This window comes from Cornus florida, unplaced genomic scaffold, assembly GCF_030987335.1.
Source record: "Cornus florida cultivar Cherokee Brave unplaced genomic scaffold, ASM3098733v1 CherokeeBrave_3.0.0_Hap2_Chr04, whole genome shotgun sequence".
NCBI classification, from domain to species: Eukaryota; Viridiplantae; Streptophyta; class Magnoliopsida; order Cornales; family Cornaceae; genus Cornus; species Cornus florida.
Window position 1 is genome coordinate 6,848,816 of NW_026775574.1, and position 23,069 is coordinate 6,871,884.

At 34.7% G+C, this 23,069-nt stretch overlaps 2 protein-coding genes across 2 annotated transcripts; both read right to left on the reverse strand.

Moving 5' to 3' along the window:
• Window positions 1–402: 402 nt before the first annotated feature.
• On the reverse strand, window positions 403–6,182 carry LOC132302626 (alpha-xylosidase 1). Its single transcript, XM_059799537.1, has 3 exons — window positions 5,862–6,182; window positions 4,924–5,606; window positions 403–2,597 (listed from the first exon to the last, which is right to left on the reverse strand). Exons 1-3 carry the CDS (start codon window positions 6,083–6,085, stop codon window positions 718–720), a joined length of 2,787 nt encoding a protein of 928 aa, XP_059655520.1. The 5' UTR covers window positions 6,086–6,182; the 3' UTR covers window positions 403–717.
• Window positions 6,183–14,237: 8,055 nt separating this feature from the next.
• On the reverse strand, window positions 14,238–15,965 carry LOC132302627 (3-ketoacyl-CoA synthase 6-like). Its single transcript, XM_059799538.1, has one exon. It carries the CDS (start codon window positions 15,907–15,909, stop codon window positions 14,467–14,469), a length of 1,443 nt encoding a protein of 480 aa, XP_059655521.1. The 5' UTR covers window positions 15,910–15,965; the 3' UTR covers window positions 14,238–14,466.
• Between the last annotated feature and the right edge of the window lie 7,104 nt (window positions 15,966–23,069).

Here is a 23,069-nt window from a genome sequence, read left to right on the forward strand (position 1 = left end):
TTGGGCACAACACTAGACACCTTAGCCTATTACAATCGGCCCATTACTATCAAATAACAAAAATTAATGGACAAATTAATTGTTGGGCTCGCCCAAACAGACCAACTATCATGAGGCCTTCTCTTTTACACTATCACTAAGCTTTATTCGGATTGTCACAAAAAGGAAATTGAAACATGCATCATTTAACAAATTACCTCTTTTTCACAAGCACCTCCATTTTTTTTTTTTTAAAGTTGAGTACTGCATACATATTATCTCATAGTTTTGTAGAGTTGACATGATTTAAATCCATTTTGATTCAGTTCAATTTTCTAGAGTTTGGACTATCTAAATCCAAATTCGATTTGGATTCAAATTCACTTCATTTCATGCCCTAAGACCCAAAAGGAACAAAGCAAATCAAAAGAAGAAGTCCAATTTTATAAAGCCAAGAGACACAAATCCAACATTCTAAAGGCTTTAATTAATAAAACATGAGAACTGCATTACTATTTTAAACTACAACATCAATGGAAAAAGCTCTAAACAACCAAGGAGGATCTGACCCTCACTTTCTTGGCATTTTCTCAGAGAAAAGGATGAGCACATTTTAAAACTCATCTCCTTTCCATCAAGAGATCCCTGATGAGACATTTTAAATGGTTCAACAATTGGAAGGAAAAGAAAATAATCAAGATAAGTTGTCCAAACAGAAGTAGATAAAACTACTTGTCCTCAAGCTTTGATCCCCATTTTCCAGGACATTGAGAATTTTTTGCCTAAAGGCAGCTCCAACCCTTTAATCTCTACCATCATACTCTTCCTCTTGTCCCCTCCACCTTCCAGCTCCTCTAGGTACCTCTGTTCCGTTGCACTGAACTTCACATTCGTGACATCCACAACCGGATTTCCCTCAACTTCAACCGCGAACTCTCCTCCTATTGCATCCAATCCCAACACTGTTACCTTCTCTATTTTCCAGCCTTTCTCTAAAGCGAATTTGCCCTCCTGAACGTTCGACCACACCTTCACAGTTCCTTGTTGGACGTTTGCATAGAAATCAATATATGTGGAATACCCATTGCCGAGTTTCATTTCTGGAAGCTCATCCTCGTCGAGGAAAAGCTGTCCTTTGGCTTCTCCCTCGGTGGCACCTGCCGGGAAGGTCACTATGAGGCTAAACGGCGTCATTCTTGCTTCCTTAGAAAGCAGTCCTCCCTGCTGCATTGGGAGTATGGTGTTCTGATACACATGCACATTGATCACATGCAAAGGTGCATCAAGTGTAAGGTAGTGAGCTTCTTTTGTGACAATGGCTTGTGTCATATCGAATAAACTGTACCATGTACCGGGGGGAAAGAGTGCTTGGACTTCTGATTTCCCCTGCTGAAGCACGGGAGACACCATGACACTGCTCCCTAGCAAGAACTGTGTGCTCACCTCGTAACACTTGGTTTCAGTAGGGAAAGAGAAGAAGAGTGGCCTGGCAATTGGTGCACCGCTAACATGAGCTTCGTAGTTTAATGTGTACAGATATGGAAGGAGCCTATACCTCATACCAAGAGCATTTCGAGCAGACTCAGCCACGGATGTCCACTGATAAAGCTCCTGTCTTGGGGAATAAAAGTTTGCATGATCCCTTGAAAAGGGGTAGAAAGCCCCTAGTTCAATCCAACGGTTGCAAAGCTCTTCTGTAGGTTGTGGATAAAATCCACAAATATCTGCTCCCACCATTGGAACCCCAAAAATGCCAAAATTCAGCATGGTAGAAATTGAATAACGCAAATTCTCCCAAGTGCCCTGATTATCACCTGTCCAGTGTGCAGCATAGTGGCCTGACCCGACAAAAGTGGAACGAGATAGTACAAATGGCCGCTTGCCTGAAAGCCCTTGAAGAGCCTTATGAGTTGCAACCGATTGAGAGAAGCCATAGATACTATGAGCATCGTACTCCAAGACTCCTTTGTAGTGAACTGCACTGGTGGCTATGGTTTTGTACCCTACTGGCACTTGCAATCCTGAAGCATTTATCTTGTATGGTGGATCGTCCCATCTTGTTTTCGTTATGTTCTTGCAATCCAAGCAACAGATCCAACCAGGTCCACTTCCAGTTGGACACTGCTTCCCCTTTGGGATTGTACACAATCCAGAACAAAAATTCGAAGCTTCATTCATGTCAATCCATAGGCCATCAACAGGAAGAAGTTCATGGAATCTCCGGATTTCGTCACCCCACCAATCAACGGTTTTTGGGTTAAGGAAATCAGGGAAGTTGACAGCTCCTGGCCAAACTTGGGCTAGGTAAGGTTTACCTTCATACTTGATGAAAACATCGTTGGCCAAACCCCTTTGGTAGACACCATAGCTAGAATTAACATTAATTCCAGGATCAATGAGGACAATGTACTTCATACCTCGGGAATGTATTTTGTTCAGAAATGCCAACATCTTTGGACGAGGGAAGTTCTTAGGGCTGAGGGTGAAATCCTTGTGAAAATCCATGTGATCGTCATCAGTCCACATCACATCAAGTGGGATTTTCGCCTTTCTGTAGTTCTCAACAACGTCTTCAACTACCGATATATTATGGTAACCCCATCGGCATTGGTGGAATCCTGTAGCACCAAAAGAAAGAGAGAAAAATGTGAATGGCGGATATATTGTAAGTAAAGAAATTTAATTATTTACATGTCCAGATTTTGCAGGCTACTGAATTCTAGTGATGGTAGATTAGACACATTAATCGGGGGTTTTTGAATATGCAATGCAGAAACATTCTTTTTGTACATAGCTGATGATTAAGATGGAACTAGGACTGCATTTCAACCTGGCATGTAAAGAGGGAAGCTTATAAACATTCCGTGCTCATGGTTTTACAAACGTGTCTACACAGTTATGAGGCATCTACACATACAAGTGACGACAACTTCTCCCTCCCAAGCGATGAGGGACGTCACACCCTTAGCATCATCAAGGGAGAAAAATGCATATCAGATACTACATTAATATTTTTACCACTTTTAAGTTAGATTGATATGGTCAAATACAAGATATCTGATCATTTGTGGTAATAGAAAAGGATAATGTAATCACTTCCAAGTAAGGAGCGTGGGAATGTAGCCGCTAAAAATGAAAATGATATCATCTCTGAAAAAATTATACATCCTGAAAGAAGCAAAAATGGTTCGAAATCAATAGCGTCATCCCATTTGCCATCTCCAACTCATTCAAGCATTAGTAGAAAAGATCACAGTGACAAGTCATTTCCCATATATTGACATTTTACATAATCTGGAAATGAGAAATAATGGTGAGGCCAATATCAATTTTTTAGTTCTCTCCTAACATCCTTATATTAGTTACATATGTATATAATTCACAAGCATGTAAGCAAATTAACGAAGATATAGGCACACATGTGATATCCAATGGTCCAAAAATCAATCTTAGTTCCAAAATATCTACTGTAACTTTTATAAAATCTAGCAGTAAAAATTGAACCCTACTATTTCTCCACGCATTTTTCTTGGAAAAAATCCAGACATCACAACCACACCCTCATGTGCCAGGCTGCCAGCACCACCTTAGAACCTTAAATGTACTTCACCATGTCGTGAAAAAGCCCATACACATTTAAGATGCCTTTGGTACAATGTCCATCTTCTAAACAGTTGCACATCACAGTATCACATGTGAACTGCAAGGTGGTGGACCTATGGAACTATAATTATCATAAGCTTATAAGCTCCGTAATACTTTCAAAGGACACGAGCGATAGAAGTAAATTATTGTCAGCATGTCTAAATTATTGTCGGCATGTCTACTATTAGAATTTAGTTGGACCCATTCAATCAACATCACAGAATGGTCGAAAAATTTCCGCCTCCTGTGGAGAAGATAATATTTATATGGCAACATGAATGCATTGTATGCAACAAGGGTTAAGAAGTGGTATTTTCAGGGGTCCACTTGTTGCTTTCTACAAAGGTAATGTGAAAAGTGTAGGGTTTTTGGCTTGTAAAGTTGAGGAGAAAAGAGAACTTTCAACAATGACAGAGAAATATCAGAGCTACTAACTTTGATCATGCGGGCCTAAAAAGATTTTTTCAAAGAACTACGCATCAAGGAAGAAGATTTTGTAGATTCAATGGTTGATTATGGGAAATTACAGGTAGGAAAATGATGCCAGCTTTAATCCAACACACCTACTTTACTAAAATCAACAAAGAACAAAACATCTCTATTCTTAAACGTCTACGTAACACCGCAAACATACATTAGTCAATCATATCATTAATCAATATTTACCCAAAAATCATATTAGAAATGAGAATACCTAATTCAATATAATATAAATGTCACATTCATGATTGATGGGACAATCACAATCATTTGATCTTGTGTTATGCAAAACAATAATCCCGGTCTTATTTTTATCATTTTAGAATAATAATTTTTTATTTTTTTTTAGTTCTCATAGTTTATGTTTCTTTTTACCATGGCATGGAACTCCCACATCTACCAATACGGAATTGAATGCTCGACCTTCTATTAGGCTTGGATGAGTTCGAGATGATTTAAAATCCCAATCTAAACAAACTTTCATTCTGAAACTCACTAATCTGAACTCAACCCACACACTCATTGAGCTTAGGGTCAAGAAAATATTTTTGAGCTTTGGACTATTTTGTCTCAAATTACTAAATCTAGTAAAACACCACAAATAATCATGTTCTGACATAATTAATCCTACTGAAATGAAATCTAGGTGGGTGTTCCAACAACCCAAATTAATTCGGACCTAAAATCTTCAAACCACATTGACTAGCACAAGTAAGTAGCACCTTCAAGCCAAGGCTATATATATACATATATATATGAATAACACCCCAAAATAATATTAATAAAATGGAAAAATAAAATAATAAATGTGAAATGTACCTAGAGCCCAGTACGGCATTGGAGCAGGCCGGCCTATTAGGGCAGTGTACTGATCAACGACAGCTAGAGGTGTGGGACCGGCAAAGAAGTAAAAGTCGAAAACACCCCCAATGACCTTGTATGTCAATGAATTCCCTGTATAAAACACATCCATCCCATTGCTGTTCAACAGCAACACTGCATGGGCATAGGCCTCCCCACCCACATTCCTCAGGTCCATGTACACAGGGTGGGACCCATACAGATCAGTGTTGAGATTAATGGCTGATACATCAGTTGTGTACAGAGTGTAAGGATCGTTTGGATACAGTTTAATCCCATGTGGCTGTGTGTTCTCACCCAAACCATACAGCGAAGCATCTTTGGGCAATCTGGTTGATATCTCCAGATACTGATCCTTAAACACCAAATTGTTATACGGGTCTGATTGATCAGAGCTGGAATTGAAAAGGGCCTGACCGTCTGATTTCCTCTTCACCGCAAACCCAAATGGGTCCGCGGTGTAGCAGAATATGAGCTCACTTCCTGAATACTCTGAGACTGTTACTGGGTTCTTTCTTGACCTCCCAATGGTCTGCTTCAATGAAGGAGGTTGTTGTCTTGGCAAAAGATTGTACGGTACTTCCCACCTTTGCTTCTCTGCGTCTGTTATGTATACCCTCAAACGATCTTGAGTTTCATGCCTGAAAAATAAGTTGGTTCTTGGTGAGGTTCATTAAAAACCATAGACGTGCAAAGCATTGAATCATTGATTTTTTTTTTTACTAAATTGGCGAACTAAATCGTGAAATAAAACTAACACATTTAATTGCATAATTTTTTTTAATTTCGTAATATTGTTATTAACAAAACTCGAAAACTCAAACATTTGAGAAATCATACTATCTAGACTAATGTCGGATTGAAATTGAAGTATTAGCGGTGTGTGGGGGACTTACTTGACATAGAGCAGCAAATGGGGGATATCGGGGCCGTAGATTGAGTTCTTCTGCTTGACTTGGAGGTGGCCCACAAGACCTCCATCAGGGGTCTCGTCAATGGAGATCAGACGGTAGCCCTTGCCGATCTTGGTTGGGACAGTGGAGGTCGAATATACACCAGCTATGCACAGTAGCAATACAAGAGCAATAGATAGTGGAGTAGAAGAAGAAGAAGTGACCATGATGCTAGTGAGAGACCGGAGTGAGAATGTGGCCTCTCGGGACTGTTTGGGGTTGATATAAAGGGCAAAAAAAAAAAAAAATCTAGAGAGAGAAAGAGTGGAGTGGAGAGAGAGAGAGAGGGGTCATGATCCATGGAATACATGTGAGGTGGATGAGGATAACAGGACCTCTTTGATTGCTTGCGAAGGTGATGATGTTATTTGGGTCCCACAGTCTTTGCCTTTCCTTGACACGCAGTGGTCACACCTCTATCTCACACACACATCACTGGCTGTGATTGGGGTAGTTGGGGGACAATTTCGTACCAACGCGGGTGGTTCTTCTCTGTGTAATTTGGAAGTGTATCAATTTAATACGGTACGACGCGACATAGGAAATCGGAGAGACTAATACGCGAGCGTCTTTTATTTGGAAAATTGAGATTGAAATTTTGTTTGATATGAGGAATAAAGAAACCCGTGATTTTCGCAGCATCCAATCACTCAATCCTAACAAATTTTCCAATGTTAACAGTAAAATAATAGTCTTAGTCATGTGGATAAGATTGTGTATAATCAGATTAATGGAAAGAACTTCACTAATCCAAAACCTACTGGAAAATGAAATGAAAAAGTGATTGAAAAAGATTTATTATATTAATTGATAAAAGTTTATGCGGAAGGATGAAAAGGGTAGTATTGGAACAATATGACCGTAATAATAATAATAATTTAATATTGTCTTAGCTCGTGTTGTTACTTAAAAATTAGAATACAATTCTTGCAATCATTTTTAAGAAACAATTATTTTACTTGGTTTCCAAATCTCAGTGTTAAGTACAATCTAATTGCAATTATTCTCCAAAGCCCAAATTTTGAGAGATTTTGTCCATGTGAATTTGACATTTAGTATTGCGTGTCACATATTTATTTATATCTTTTTACGTGTTAGTAATAGATGATAATTTAAAATAAAGAACATTTTTAAATTATTCGAATAACGCACCAGGATTAAAGCGTTTGTACCGTATTTTTTGAAATGTACAGTCTAGTGATAATTTAAAATAAAAAATATTTTTAAATTATTCGAATAACACACCAAATAATTGAAATTTAACTTTTTTTTTTTTTTTTTCATGGAGGCTTTATTGTGCTTCAGTTTCACCTTTTTGTCTTAAAGCAAGAATTCAATACTCTTATTAACTCAGAACATAATGTAAAGATGAAAATGTTAATGACGTTTGTTGTCTTTTACTGTAGCTAAAGGTGCTTTACATTGGTATGCAGATAATTGGTACGATTTGATCAAATGGCATCTCTCACTTTCAAAGGAAAGTCGTTAATCTTTATTTACGAATGCCTTCGTAGCTTAGCGGTGAAGGAGGTTGTTTATTTTTTTCGAAGTCCGTCTTTTGATTTTTAATTTTTAATATAATATTTTTGTTTAAGAAAAAAAAATAATAAACTTTATTTAGCAACTTCTGTTTGTGGGGGTTCTTGAATATATGTCAATATTACAAAAGTCATTTCTTTTATGCACCTATGTCCATATTTATAATCCCAACCTTTATATGAGTTTTGAAGTCTCTCAAGCCTCTTCTTAAGGTAGTCATTATGACCGTACTGGCTTTAATAAGGATAATATGATCATTTGATTTGAGGATATGTACCATTACATTAAATGCCCATATTTTCGGTGGTAGCTGAGATTTATTAATGTGATTATCAGTGTTGCAATCGAGACACGTAAACTTATCATTTTTTTGTTTGTCCAGACATTTAGTATCCTTATATCATACTCGAGTCAGGCCTAGTGATGTGGGGTGTGCCACGTGACCTTGCGGGTTCAATCCCCTACACTGTTTATAATTGAAATGAATATAAGGATGTGAGTGCCACTTCAAAAGGAGATTTGTGAAATCATTTTTTACATGCAACAGTGTTAAAGTTACAGAGACTTTTTTAATTTTATTTTTTTTTTTTTCGGGACAAGTAACTCTCACACTGTTTCTGTGGAGATTCAAATTTGTGAGAGTTATGTACATTGACAGTTTTCACTTTAAGAATCCAAATTCAGAAAAGACTCCTACTTTGTTAATTTGTGGAAGAGAGATCATAATCTATTCACAATACATATGTGAATATTATATATATATATATATATATATATATATATATAAACAAAGAAAAAAAGAAAGAAAGGAAAGAATTGATCGATTCGTCACTTTGAAAAAGAAAAAACCTCATTTACGTGAGTAGATTATTTTCTTTATTTTTTTTTTCTTCTTCCCATTCTTTCTTTTTCTTTGTTTATATAGATATTTATTTTGTGAATGGATTACAATATTTTTCCAGAAATTCACAAAAACTCAAATTCTACAATTTTATTTTAACAAAAATTACATTTCATAATTTTACTTTAATTAACACTTACAATCATAAAATCTCACATTTAAAGTGAGTGTATATATATATATATATATATAAATCATTATAAGACAATGGAAAAAAAGTGAAAAGAAAAGAATAAATGTTTCTTTATTTTTTTTCCCTGAGATTAGAAATGTATATATATTTTTATTTTTCCAATTTTCCGTTAGAACGATGGTGTATATATACATACCGTGAAAAGGAAGAGTTAGAATTTTAAAGGACAATTTTGTCTTAAAATAGAGAAGTTTTTAATTTCATTAAAAATAAAGCTGCAATGATTTGATATTTCAATCCATCAAAACAGCAACTGTAATATATAATTGTCTCAGGGTGGGTCAGATTAATGGAAAGAACTTCACTAATCTGATTCTGTTTTCTAGTTTTATTATATTCAAAATCGTTTTAAAAATAATATAATGAAAATTAAATAAAAGGACATGTCAATGACCTGTTATGTTTGAATAGCTCGAAAATGAGATGTTATGTTAGGGTTTTGGGAGAAGAAAAGTAATTAAGAAAGATTTATTATATTAATTGATTGATTGTTTACGTGGAAGCATGAAAGCGGTGGTTCATCACTGCTGTTATAATTAATTTAAAAAATAGTAGTAGTATTTTATTTTGGTTCAATATCACCATAATAATTTAATCTTGTCTGGCCTTGTGATCCTATTTAAAAATTAAATTACAATCCTTGCAATCAATAAATTAAGAAACAATCATTTTTTACTTGGGGTTCCAAATCTCAGTGTTAAGTACAATCTAATTGCAATTATTCTCCGAAGCCCATTTTTTGAGAGATCATGCCCATGTATGTGTCAGTAATAGAAGATAACTTAAAGTAAAGAATAATTCCAAATTATTCGGATAACACGGCAATAATCAATTGGACTTACATTGATTAGAGTGTTTGTATAGTTTAAGTCCATCAAATGAAAAAAAAAAAAATTTGAAATTTAACTTTTGGAGATTTTTTATTTATTTATTTTATTTCATAAACTTTTGGAGGCTTTATTATGCTTAAGTTTCACCTTTTGTGTTAAAGCAATAATTCAATACTATTATTGACTCAGAACATAATGCAGAAGATCGAAATGTTAATGATGGTTCTCATCTTTAATTGTAGCTAAAGGTGCTTTACATTGGCGTTGTGTTTTTTTAGAGTCCAGCTTCGAGTTTTCATATCTCTGACAAAAAAAAAAAAAAAAAAAAAAATTATTTAGCAGTTTTTGTTTATAATAGAAATGAATATAAGGATGTGAGTGCCACTCAAAAAGGAAATTTCTGAAATCATTTTTTACATTGAGATTTATTTATTTATTTTATTTTTTTAAAGTTACAAAAAAGACCCATGTTGAGTCCCTACAAAATTTTCTAAAATGAAAAAAAATTCAGAAAAGATTCCTACTTTGTTATTTATTAATTTGGTTCAATTTTTTTTTATTAATTATATTATTGTAATGACTGAACTAAATTTGTGACTCCACCACTATTTGGAGGTAATGTAAATAGAATTGGAAGTCATTTCTGATTTGTTTGGCATGTTTCTGGTTACCAAAACCAATCGTCTCTAACTTTCATTTTAAAACTCACTAATATGAGTTCTAAACGCGTTTATGCTCTCACCTTCTACGTGTATTCTTACTTTCATTCCCATCTTATGTTATTTAAATTTTATAACTTTCATGTTTTTACTCTTGAAATTACTTTCGTTCCTTACAATATAGTTATCTATATTGCAGTTTTAATTCAATAAATTTTTTTGGCTTACCACACAATTTTTGTTTTTTAAAAAAAATCAAATCAACAAGTAGTTGTGAGAAAGGGGAATGATGGGCCAAACAGAAAGTATGAGTATCTGTTATAGACGTGTATATATATACGAGTATATATATATATATATATATATAGATGTACGTGTGGTGTGTGCACATTGGGATGGGAGAATTGAATTGTCATAAAGTTCTAACTTTAGATGCCCAGACAAAAAAGGCTTATTGTCTGTTTACAGAAAATATCGACTTTTGATAGTCCCAAGAGTCACAAATGCAAATGGAACTGAGAAAAAAATGTTACATGTATATGCTAACCAGCCTAACCATTCTAAACAAGATAAGAATACTCCTATAATATATGACAATAAAATAATATATTATTATATACTCCGTAGTGTATAAGTTAATTTTTATTTTTATATTCTATATATTATTATGAATGTAATTATTAAATTAGAATTTAAACATCAATAAATGTTAGGAGTATTTTTGTTTGCTAAAATATTATATTATTTTCAATTAACTCATGATATATTTTAAAATTCCTCAAAACCTTCTTTTGTTAAAATACACACACACATATATAAAAAACTACCTTACGTGTACGTCAAGGAAATATTATTAATGCGTCATTATTGTGTATATGTTCGGTGTAATAAAAAAATATATATTTAAGCTTCGGAACATTCCTAGTTCAGTACATCATACATCATGTCAGATAATATCTATATAAGACATAATGTGTTGGATACATATTTATTGTTTAACACTCGTTTATTAGGAAAAGAAAGAAATACTCCCAACATATTTATGTATTGCGAGTAATATCACTCTTTGAAATATTAAGTTGATAAATTCTAACACAAATTAAAATGGGATCTTATGTAATATACTCCTATCACTTTATAAATGCTTTACTTTCATGTTATTTTGGATTTGGTTAATTTTTTTTTAAAATTTTTGCACTTAAGAGTACTTGAACTCTCGACTTTTTATTTTAAAAGGTGATGAAATACTACTAAATTATAAACCTTAACGTATACTTATTCGTTTTATATAAATTTACTCGTGAACAAACCATTAAATTACTTTAAACTTTTTAATGAAATTCCTGCTAATGCATCGACTGCCTAACTATATATATATATATATATATATATTTTATAGACACTAATTACAGCAGTAACAATTTGAAGAAATTATTATATAGTCTAAATTATTGGTCCAAGTCAATGCTATTTGACACATAAGTAAAATTAGATATTTCTAATACATTCGCTTAGGTTATAAATGGTGATTTACAAGGAAAAATGTAATAATTTTATGACTGAAATTTCGTATCTTTGTCTGTCTTCCAAAACCTTGAATTGGGTGAAGTGAGGATAAGGAATTTGACAAACCAATATATAAATAAATAAGTAAAGAATTTGTGTTTGTCTTCAACAGAAACTGAAAAAGCAGCAAATATTGACGAATATTAGGTCAGGTGTTACGATGGAGAATGTATTCACATCAGAATTGTCCATATTTATACGCACATGAATGAACAGTTTTGATGTATCATACTGTACACGTGAGAATGGACAGTTCTGATGACCGGTGCACGGTGCACCGAACACACCGAATATATTCTCCTTAGGACACAATTGTTGGTTCAAACAATACCAAGTGCTTAATTGAGATTTTATTCTTTCTATTGTTTTATCAGATTTAACAAAATTCATTATTAATTGCAATTTTAAGTATTTGTTAGTAATATTGACCATAATTTTCATAAAAAGTTATATCTTAAACTTGTTTGTGATGAATCTTATTTTCTTTTTTGGACCTGATTTGATATTGGATCACAGGGCATCGGCTATAACTTTTCTAATGTTAAAACATTTTTTTTGTGTTGGGCAATAGTTCCTTATTTGAAATTTGAAAACAAATGGAATCATGTGATTGGGCTTAGTCAGCCCAACTATTTAGTAGTCCACTACTTACGCCTCCACTCTGAGTCCAGGGTAACGACCACACCACCCACGGTAGCTAGCATGTGCCATAAAATATACATCACTATATTTTATTTATTTTGTTTTTTTATTTATACACACACATTTTAGACTGTGGATTGGATTAGGATACTTTGTAATTGAATTCATATAGGAAGTCTAATCCAATAAGAGTGTTGTTTTTTTTTTAAAAATAATAATAAAATTAATGTCAAAAGGGTGTATTAGAAAAAAAAATAATAATAATGATACAAATTAAGTGAGAGATGAATAAAATATGGAAGAATATTTTGATAATTATAAAGGGTCTCTCATGAACTTTTAAAATATTTATAAAAGATCTTACAAAAACTTCCAAAAGTCAAAATAATCTCTCATTTTTTTAACTCATTTGTCCAACAAGATTTATTTATTTTTAAAAAACCATGTTTAAGAATCAAAATTCGGGAAAAAATAAAAAACTCCTCTTTTGTTATTGAGTTTTTGGTATTTGTATTTTCTATACACGAATCTTGATAATTATATAAGTTGCTCTGTTGACTAACTCATTTGCCCAACAAAAATTTCAAAATTAAAAAAAGACCTGTGTCTTTTCTCCTATTGTGTGCCCGACTAAATTTTAAGAATCAAAATTCAGAAAAACTCCTTTGTTGCTATTTATTATTTTGGTTCAAAATTTCTTATCATATCATTGTCAATGGTTGCCTCCACTGAACTAAATTCCAAGCTCCGCCACTGCCTTGGATTGAGTTCGAGTCGAGCTTTTAACTCGCCCAACACATAGAGTTGCACCCTTGGGTTGTGTAAAGATTAAAATTTTTGTCAAAACTTTGAACCGCCGGATATTGAAAATGTCTCATAGAAAACTTTGAAGTTCGACAATTATGGATGAAACCAAGTCTATACTGGATTGGAATAGATAGGACATTGGAATTATTGAATTGAGAAACTTTCATCAACTACTTCTTGAGGAGGGCCAATGATGGTGGGTGAATATGGGGAAGGAGTGATATATTGGAAGACCATCTTGTTGGTGCTTTGCTTTACCACGTTAGTCCATGTTTTTGTTATATGTGGATTTGGTGCAGGGTTGAGTTTGGTTGAGCATATAATGCAGTGGTTGGGGTGGGTTGCATGCTCGTGTGAGGTTGTGGAAAGTGGTCAGTGGTATTGCTTTCTTTGGCTGTATATGCTGTTTGAGACTATTGCCTACTAAAGCATTAGTGGCAAAATTGAAATTTGAATTTAGGTATTAGTAATAGTCGTAAATTAATGGATTTAGACAAATATTGATCAGTTTATAGAAGTGTGTAATAGTATTAAATTATTAAAACAAAAAGTACCGATATGTAAAAATTATGAAACAAATGATATGTAGTGTATCAATCAATACGACGAACTGCATGCCAAATTGAGTCACCTTATTCATAACTCTGTCTTATTGTGTTCGGTCATTTCTACAATTTGAGCAGCTTCTCTTTTATGTTGGTTGGATTTGCATTGAATTTTGGAAAACAAAAAAAATCGGCATGAGTTCGCATCCCGGCATCCCCGTCCCATATATCTCAGAATGTACTGATGTACCAACGTATGGTACACCGAATTCATTCCAATCATAAATTGTAGCACAATGCATCCGCCCACCCAATATCTATTCAAAATATGCCGACTAAAGTTCCTTACAGTAAATGATATGACTCGCATTAATTACAATAATGAAACTTTATCCACTGAATGCGACTACACGGGAATTCACTGGAGAGATTTTTTTCCCTGCTGCTGCTTTCATAATAACCTGGCTCCTGTCACAACCCTTTTGATTGCAGTGGTCTAATTAATTGTATGGTCTTTTGTTTGCGCTATATTATTAATTGTTGAGACCTACTCCTTTGTTTTGACAGTCTGTTCTGGTACCTCCACCTTAAGTAGTAGTATACTAGACACAGACACTTGACAAGCTCCAACCAAACATGTATAACATATGTCATGTATTATGATTTCCCATAAGAAAGATTGAGATCAATATTAAGTACAATATAGTGAAAAACAATAATTAATATAAATGCATACAAGCACACATATAAAACCAATGAATCTAGATCCCCTATGTGACCGGTATTGCTAGTGCAAAATTTATATAATAACTTAGTTATTACATAAATGATGTAAAATTTGAGTTTCGAAACTAATATGTTTTGACTTAGAACTTGACTAGTTCAGGAATATGAACTGGGTACCTATGAATGCAATCCTCCCATGGCCCATCTGTTGGTGTCTTGATGGTTCTATTGCACTTCCAAACTGCACTATTACACTTAAAACCACTCCCAAACCCTATCTGCCAAACCCTATCTCCCTTCTTCATTTTCTCCTTGGCCTCAATATAGCTCAACTCATACCACAGCGACGACGATGACGTGTTACCAAACCGGTGCAACGTCATCCTCGACGCCTCCACGTCCACAGCCGAGAGCCGGAGGCTCTTCTGCAGCTCGTCGATCACCGCCCTACCACCCGCATGGATGCAGAAGTGCTCGAAAGCCTTCTTGAAGTCCGGAACATAAGGCTTCCACTTATTGTTGAACACTTTCCTGCCCACCAGTGTGGCAAGAAACAAGAGTTGCTCAGAAGCAGGAAGGACAAGAGGCCCAATGGTGGTGATATTCGACTTCAAGGCCTCGCCGGCGATCGTCATGAGATCGATGGACAGCGACATCCCTACGTGACCTTGAGGGTCCTCTTGTTGGTGGACACAGTGATAAGCATTGTCATGAGCTCCTTCGTGTGTTCGAACTGCGTGAACCAGCCGGTACTTTGCTCGATTCCGGTCGGACCACCGGTTCGACAACAGAATAGCAGCTCCACCAACTCGGAACAGACAGTTAGGAAGAAGCATTGATCTTTGGATTCCCAAGTACATATTTGGCGTTATGGTCTCTGTGCTCACCACAACAGCATTTGAATCTGCATGAACTTTAAGAAGGTCATTAGCTAGATTAATGGATATCAATCCTGCACTACAACCCATTCCAGAGAGGTTGAAGCTCTTTATGTTGCTTCTGAGCTTGTACTTGTTGATGATCATGGCTGACAAAGACGGTATGGGAGAGAAGACACTGCAGTTCACAATGAGTATGTCGATGTCTATCGGCCCAAGTCCGGTCTTGTTGAAGAGTGAATCCATGGCTGAGAATATAACGGTCTCGGCTTCTTCTCTTGAAGCCTCCATACTTGGGGTTGGTGGGATGTACAATGATGCCGGAGGGAAGCTAGTCTCTTCGCCGAGGCCGGAGCGCTCCAGAATTTTGATTTGGAACTGAGCGGCTTTCGGGCATGAGCTGAAAGCAATTGTTGCATGCTCCTTGAAGGTTGAGAAGGGGACTCGGCAAGTGAGTGGCTTGAAACAAGCGTAGTCGACTAGGTATGTAGTCCGGCGACGCTTGGACCGGAGGTGGACGGTGGCAATATATACGACGAGAAGAGATAGACAAGCAATCTGAATGGGTTGAAAGCAGAAAGAGTGCATTTCAATGAGGCTAAATAACATGAGGGATAAGAGCAAGAGAGTGAAAATGTGGTTGACAAAATATTGGTAGCTTATTTTTACATACTTGAATGGGATGGAGTTGGAAAACTCCTGCATCTTTTGATGAGAGAGAACGAAATCTAGAGAGAGATAGAGGGGTAAATTTGAGTTGAAAGAGATAATGGGATTCAGAGGGAGGCTAGGGTAAGGATTTAAAGGGTTCCATAACATGGTAATGAATGGAGGTAGATGAGAAGATTAAATGAAAAACCACATTTGACCAATATTAATAAATTAGATATGTACTTCATGCATATGAATATATAGTTTCTAGTTTTCATACCTTAGAATATGCTAGAACAGTGTTTTCATTACACTGAATTTGAAACAAAATCTATCAGCAACGTGAAGTTTAGTATTACCTCCATTTTATATTAATTATTTATTTCGAAAATTTTGACTCACAGCCATTTTTTATTTTTGAATCATTTATATCTACAAATTTGAGAGAAATAAATATGGTAGTAGACATTACGAAGACATTCAACATTTTATAAATAAATGAGGATTGAAAAGTTTATCAAACAAAACTATTAGTTGTGATATGACGGCTACCAATTCCCATGAAAAAAACAAAAAAAGATATGATGGCTACCAAGCAAACATTTTGACTGAGAAAATGAAATAAAATGAAGATCATAATTTAAGCCAGACCTTAGTTTTCTTTAGCTTGGATTAAGTTTGAATTGGTTGGGTTAAACAAACCTTTTTATTCTAGAAAAAAGTTACTAAATAATTTCCATTAATTAAAAAAAAAGGAACATACCCAACATGCCTACTATCTAGATGCAACTGGTATTACTAGCTGTCCTTGCGCGCACACACACAAGTAGCATTATCAGCTGGAACTGGCATGGAATCATTACTTCTGGGGGAGGAATAGTGACAGGAGAGAGAAAGTGAGAACAATGCCTACTGTCCGCAGATGGCTGTGTGGTCCTATATCACCTAATTAAATAACTTTATTTTATATACTAATGAGAATCATTGCTTGATTAAGCTTTTTAATGCTTTAATATCAGTATTAGTGAGTTCGAGTTTTTAAAAGAGAAATGAGATTTGAAGGAATTTCAAAGAAAATATTGTAACATTGTGAATTTATAACTAACTAATCACCTATCAAAATTACTCTTCTACAAACCATTTTAATGCTTTACAAACAATGTCTTTCATATTTTTAAGGTCTCTTGTCTTAAAATGGTACAAAATTTATTTATTTTTTTCAAATTCAATTTTACAAATTAAAGTTTATTCCAAACCCGCAAACAAAATTATATTTTAATTACATTCCAACTCCTTTGTCCAATTTCAATTTCAAATCCCAAATGAATTACAACTTTCAATTTCAAATCCCAAATGAATTTAATTCCAAAAAAAAGGATATGTAACTTGACCAATAGTAAACCAAATGTTGTGTAACTAGGTGATATTTGTTGGGAAAAAAATAAGAAAAAAGAAGAAGTAACAATGTTTGCTTTTGTTACGGTGAATTACTTAACAAAAAATTTTTGAGTGGTTATTTATGCACAAGTGCGTGCCCATTCCATAGATAGATGAACCAATTACAAAAAATAGGCTTAACAATTAACTGCAACACATCCATGCAAGAATCATTTTTCATTTTTTTTTTTTTTAAATTGCTAGTATTTGGAAACCTAGAAATTGTGAGTTGTGCAATAGAAGATAACTCGTGTAGAAAGTTTTGTATTTTAAAAACAGATTTGTGTCTTTCTAACTTTACTTATTTTAGTAATTAATCAATTAATCTTGTGTAAGATAAAATAAAGTAAAGTAAATAGAGTTAGAGATGACACTAGAATTTTTAGCGAGGAAACCCCAATTGGTAAAATAGACCAACTGTTTGCGGAAAAACCTTGTGGACTATGCAGTCCAAAGTAAACCGATCCACTATGTTTGAAAAAAAGTATAATGGATTTTGACTCAGGCTCACACCCTATCGTTCTATCAAACACTAATCGCTGACAATCCTTTGGCTTTGCAACGTCCTGTCCAACCGCACTTGACCTCAGGCTTACTCTTGATGTAATACCCCGTAATTTTAAAGAATGTATTTAAATTAATTTTGTGTTAGGTTAATTAATTTTATTTATTTGTGCATACTACATTATTTTATTAAATTCATTTAATTGTGCATGTAAATTAATTGTGTATGTTAAAATAGTAAATTTATTCATTTAATTGTGCATGTATTATTTTAATTACTTTTATTTGTTGATTATGTTTAATTAAGCAATATTAGTTAATTAGAGTATTATATTTGTGTTATAAAGTATTATGATAATATAATATATTATTTTGTAATAACAATAATAATAATTATATTAGTTTAATAATAATAATAATAAGAATATAATAATAATAATAATAAAAGTTTATTAATAATAATATTAGTAATAATAATAATAATAGTTATAATAATAATAATAGTATTAAACCAAAGTCATGATGAAACTAGAGATTAAGATAGAATTGCATCAATGGTTATGGTTGGAATTGAAGCCATATGGTTGGGAGGATGGTTAGTTGATGAAAAAATAAGATATTTGTAATATTTATATTATATATTTTGTATATAAATTAACTAGCTTGCCTTAGAAGAAAAAAAAAAAAGGGAGTTAGAAGCAAAGTATAAATTCGAGAGAGCTATTTTATAAGAGTGAAAGGAAAAGAGAAAGAGAAAGAAGCTTGGACCGGTGTAGGCAATTTTACCCGACTACGCGCAGACCGGCGGATTTATTTTAAATCCAAAAAGGCAAGTTATTATCTACTTTTCCCCTTTGAATTAATAAATTAATTGTTTAGCTTATTTTTATGCATAGAGCCAAGGTTTGGAGGTTAATAAATTATTAATTTTATTTTATTAAATTAATGGAATTTTAATTATATAGGATGGTATATATTTATTTAATGTCCTATGAAATTAATAATGGCTAAAAATAATTAAATAAGACTTTAGGGATTTTTCTAGAATTTTCTAGATTTTCCCGGGCATTTTCTGCAATTTCCGGCGACCTTCCGGCGAGTTTTCCGGTCGCCGGCAGTGGGGGAGACGACCGGAGTGATCCGGTGCGACGCGGCGCACCATAGGAGGTGTACGCGCGCATCCTGGCCATTAGTGGAGTCTGATTGATCCGGTGCATCGCGTTCCATGATACCGCGGTACACCCGGATCCGTGGACGTTGGATGGAGGAGATGTAGGTGGATTGCTCCGGTGTGGCGCGCACGTAGGAAATCTGATGCAACCGACCAACCAGCACACGCCGCGTCAGCAAGGCACCCCTAGTGCGCGCGTGGCAGCGCGTGCGCGCGCGTGGGACTCTCCAGACGCGCGTGGGAGCGCGTGGCTGATGCCAGACGCGCGTGGAGGCGCGTGGGAGAGTGGGGAAGGTTGGGCTGCGCGTGGGGAGGCTCTGGGAGGCGCGTGAGGGCGCGTGTGGGGTCCCTACAGCTGCTGGAAATTACCAGAATACCCCTAGGGCCTGTTTTGTAAATTCCAGAACCTTAAACTTGGATTTTTAGGTACTGTGTTGGTAATTACGGGTTTAACGGGCCACGAAATTATTATTTTAACACCCGTTACTTATTCTTATGGCCGATTAATCTTTTCTAAGCATTTATTGGCTCGTTCGCAGTACGGGTACTAATGTGATTTATTTAACGACATTGTTAAATATAAATAGTGTTATTATCGTATTTAATGGTATCAAACATTACTGTTAAATTAAATAAGGCCATGGTTTTAGTCAGATAAATTATCCATGATATCTTATAGGATGTTTATACTGTTAATTGATATATAAACCATGATTATTATGCTGTGTGCATTTCAGGAAATAAATGGACTGTTTAATTATGTCGCATTTATATTATATGGATGTGTTGCCATATAGAACCATATGAGCTGGCTAATAAGTTTAGACTCATTTATACCTTATGCATTCGTTGCGATAGACAGATGTGTGGCTGTCGGGGTATGTGGTTTAATATTATTGGCATGTGTTGCCTAATTGACATACTCGGTATATTTATTAATGTTATTGGCATGTGTTGCCTAAATTGACATTCTCGGTACATTTATTAATATTGTTGGCATGTGTTGCCTAATTTATATGCTCAGTATATTCATCAGTACTTTGCGAGGTGTTATCACTGTGTAGTTCGTTATAGTCTGTGTTGTCAGTACCGTACACCATGTATAATAGCTGATTTCCCGGGTAGGGAAAGGCGACACTTGACCACCTAGTGTGAGTTTAAGTGATCACCGTCTATTCTGGTTGAGGTCATGTTATACATCGGATAGTTCCCGTAGGATGTATACAGATATAGTACTCAACCGATTCATAATGATTAATTTATTTGATTCTCTGATTTGGGTCATAGTAGAGAGGACTTGCTCGTGGGGTTGACCCACCATTGTTGTTATTTCAGGATACGGTCAGTATCCGTTTCAAGGCTGAGGTTAGCAGTGTGGGACCATCATCCGAACTCATCTACTCTTACGATCCAGTGCAGGGTAGAAGTTTTATGTAATACTTCAGTTTCAGTTTTTATTTACTTTTGACGTTGAACTCTCAGGGTTATATTTAGGGATCCCTGACGTAGGATTTCCAAGTTGTAATAAAGTACTGCATTAAATAAAGGATGGATGGATGTTGTATGATTTAATGTTTCTTTCCTGTCTAAATTCTTTTAATTCCATCATTTTGTATTCCATGCTTGTATATTGCCAATTGTTTTTGATATCCCTCGTTTTTCGTGTATAAGCCTGATCAACTTATGCGTGGAAAATGTGGGGGTGTTACACTTGATCTCTGTAAAAGGATCGCTGGTAGATCAAACAATACTTATCGAATGCTTTGACACTTTCAAAGTGTGATCGCTTTACCACTGTTTTTCAAGATCTGAATTTGATATAGAAGAAATAGATCTGTTTTCTCTGATCGTTGTAGATGCAATATTCAATAAATTTTGAACACGATCAGGAATTGAACAACACTCTAAACTCACTTTTGTGTATATGTGTGTGTTCTAGAAAGAAAGACAGAAAATAAGATTTGATTTTCTGTAAAAATATCTCTCTAATAGGCTTTCTATTAATCAGAAGATATAATGCAAAAGTCGTATCAGCCTACATGTAAATCTAGGTTTATATAGAATTTTCAAAGACCTAGATATGCATAGGAAAAGGTAATTTTCGTGCGTATGACTTTTGGAAGAATTCTAAACCAAATAGGAAATTTTAGACAGAACAGGAAACAATTACCTAAATTGTATCAGCAGTTGGAACCGGTAGCCAGGAAGTGGAATCGGTAGCCAGGGAGTGGAACCAGTTCCCTAAGGACAAAATCCAATTTTTCGAAGCAATGGTTCTTGAATCGGTTCCCAATTCAGTTTCGTATCGGTTCCCACCTGACAAAATTCTGAAGGAAACTTGGAAAAATCCCTGTTTTGGAAACTTCGAAAAACATGCCATGTAGTTATAGTGTCCTAAGTAGGAAACAACTTTTTAAAGTGTTGTTCATACCTTATTCGTAGATCAAATATTATCAAACTTGAACAACCTTCCAATTTCGTAGCCAATCTCGATCTTGATATGGTAACTTGAGAATTACAACTCGATTAAACTTATTTTGACATTGAAATTAGCCAATTACAAAAATTATATCTCACAATCTCATCCTTTGGCAATTTCCTGACAAAACCCTAAAAACAAATATAATCTACCCAAACAGAAAAAATAGATTACAAATTATCAAGGACACAAAATTTTTCTTCTCTGTTCTCTTCTCTTGTTGGACAAAATTTTACCTAATTTCCTACACATTGATCAAGTAAAAACTACCAGTTAAAGTTTAATAAAACAATTTATAAAAACTCCCCTTGAACAAATTATTATCCATTTTTCTCTTTTCCGCCACCTTTTTGGAACAAATTGACAAAACAAATAATTATCAGAGCAAAGCATATAGAAGAGAAATAGTTAATTCAGTGAAAACATGTCATTAATCAAAAAATAATAATGACAATGTAAACTAAACAAAATATGATACATGAATGTATGATCAAAAGAAATCAAGCATCAACATCGCCCTCAAAAGGAATAGTAGTAGTAGGAATATCATCAAAATCACCACCATCATTACCACTATCATCCTCATCATCATCTGTTTCCTCATCCTCACCCTCAGCAACTAAAGACGGATCTGGAGGAGTAGGTCTGTAGACATCCTCTGTAGAACCACCTGCTGTCCTCTAAGCAATCTCACCTCAGCTTGGACATCACAAATCGCATCGAGTATGGCCTTGTAATTATGAAGAAACAGAGAATACAACAGATTCGCATCATCTATCGTGAAATTCCCTTTGGAGGGAAATATTTGTGTAATCTCTGGAATCTGAGACTCTTTGGAATCTGAGACGAAGCAGTGTCTGAACCCCTTATAACCTTCCTTACATTATCTCTTGCAGACTTAGACTTGTTCAAGGCACGAAGATCTAACTCAGACATAATCTCCTGATGATGAGCTCGGGGAGGAAGCATAATCTGAAACTTCCCTATAGAATCCCATGATAATAATAGGGAATGGAAATGACTTCCTTTTGGTATTGCTTTTGTAGTAAGCAACCATCAAATTCATGATAGAAGGGGTAATGTGAATTTTTACTCCAATAGCAAGAAGATATAGAACTTGAGCCCGATCTAATGCAATCACATCATTCTTCTCAAAATAGCCAAGGTTGGTCATATCAAACAAATTCAGAAACGCTGCCTCATTAGTGAGATAGCGAGATGAGATGTGGTCAGCAAATCTCGGAGAACCTTGAACGCACAAAGCGTAATAGATTTCTTGCTATTTAGGCCCTGAAGCAGTAAGAGGTAGAATATGACATGCACAGCTCACCCTCTTTGGAACACCTAAGATGCCATAGGTAACATCTTCATCCACGTGATAATCAGTTCCAAAGATAGAAACCTCAAAATATTCATCATCATGAACTCGACGAATATTTGAGTAGAAATTGTTGGGGAAACGAAAGTTTTAAAAACTTTAAGAGGGATTTTCAAATAAATATTTTGATTCATGTGTAGAGACAAGTTTTATCCGTGAAGAACATGATAATCCATTCAATTAGAGATAGAAAACTTACATCAAGGTTTGAGTAAACCTTATATCTCTCTTTTAAAGTGAATGTT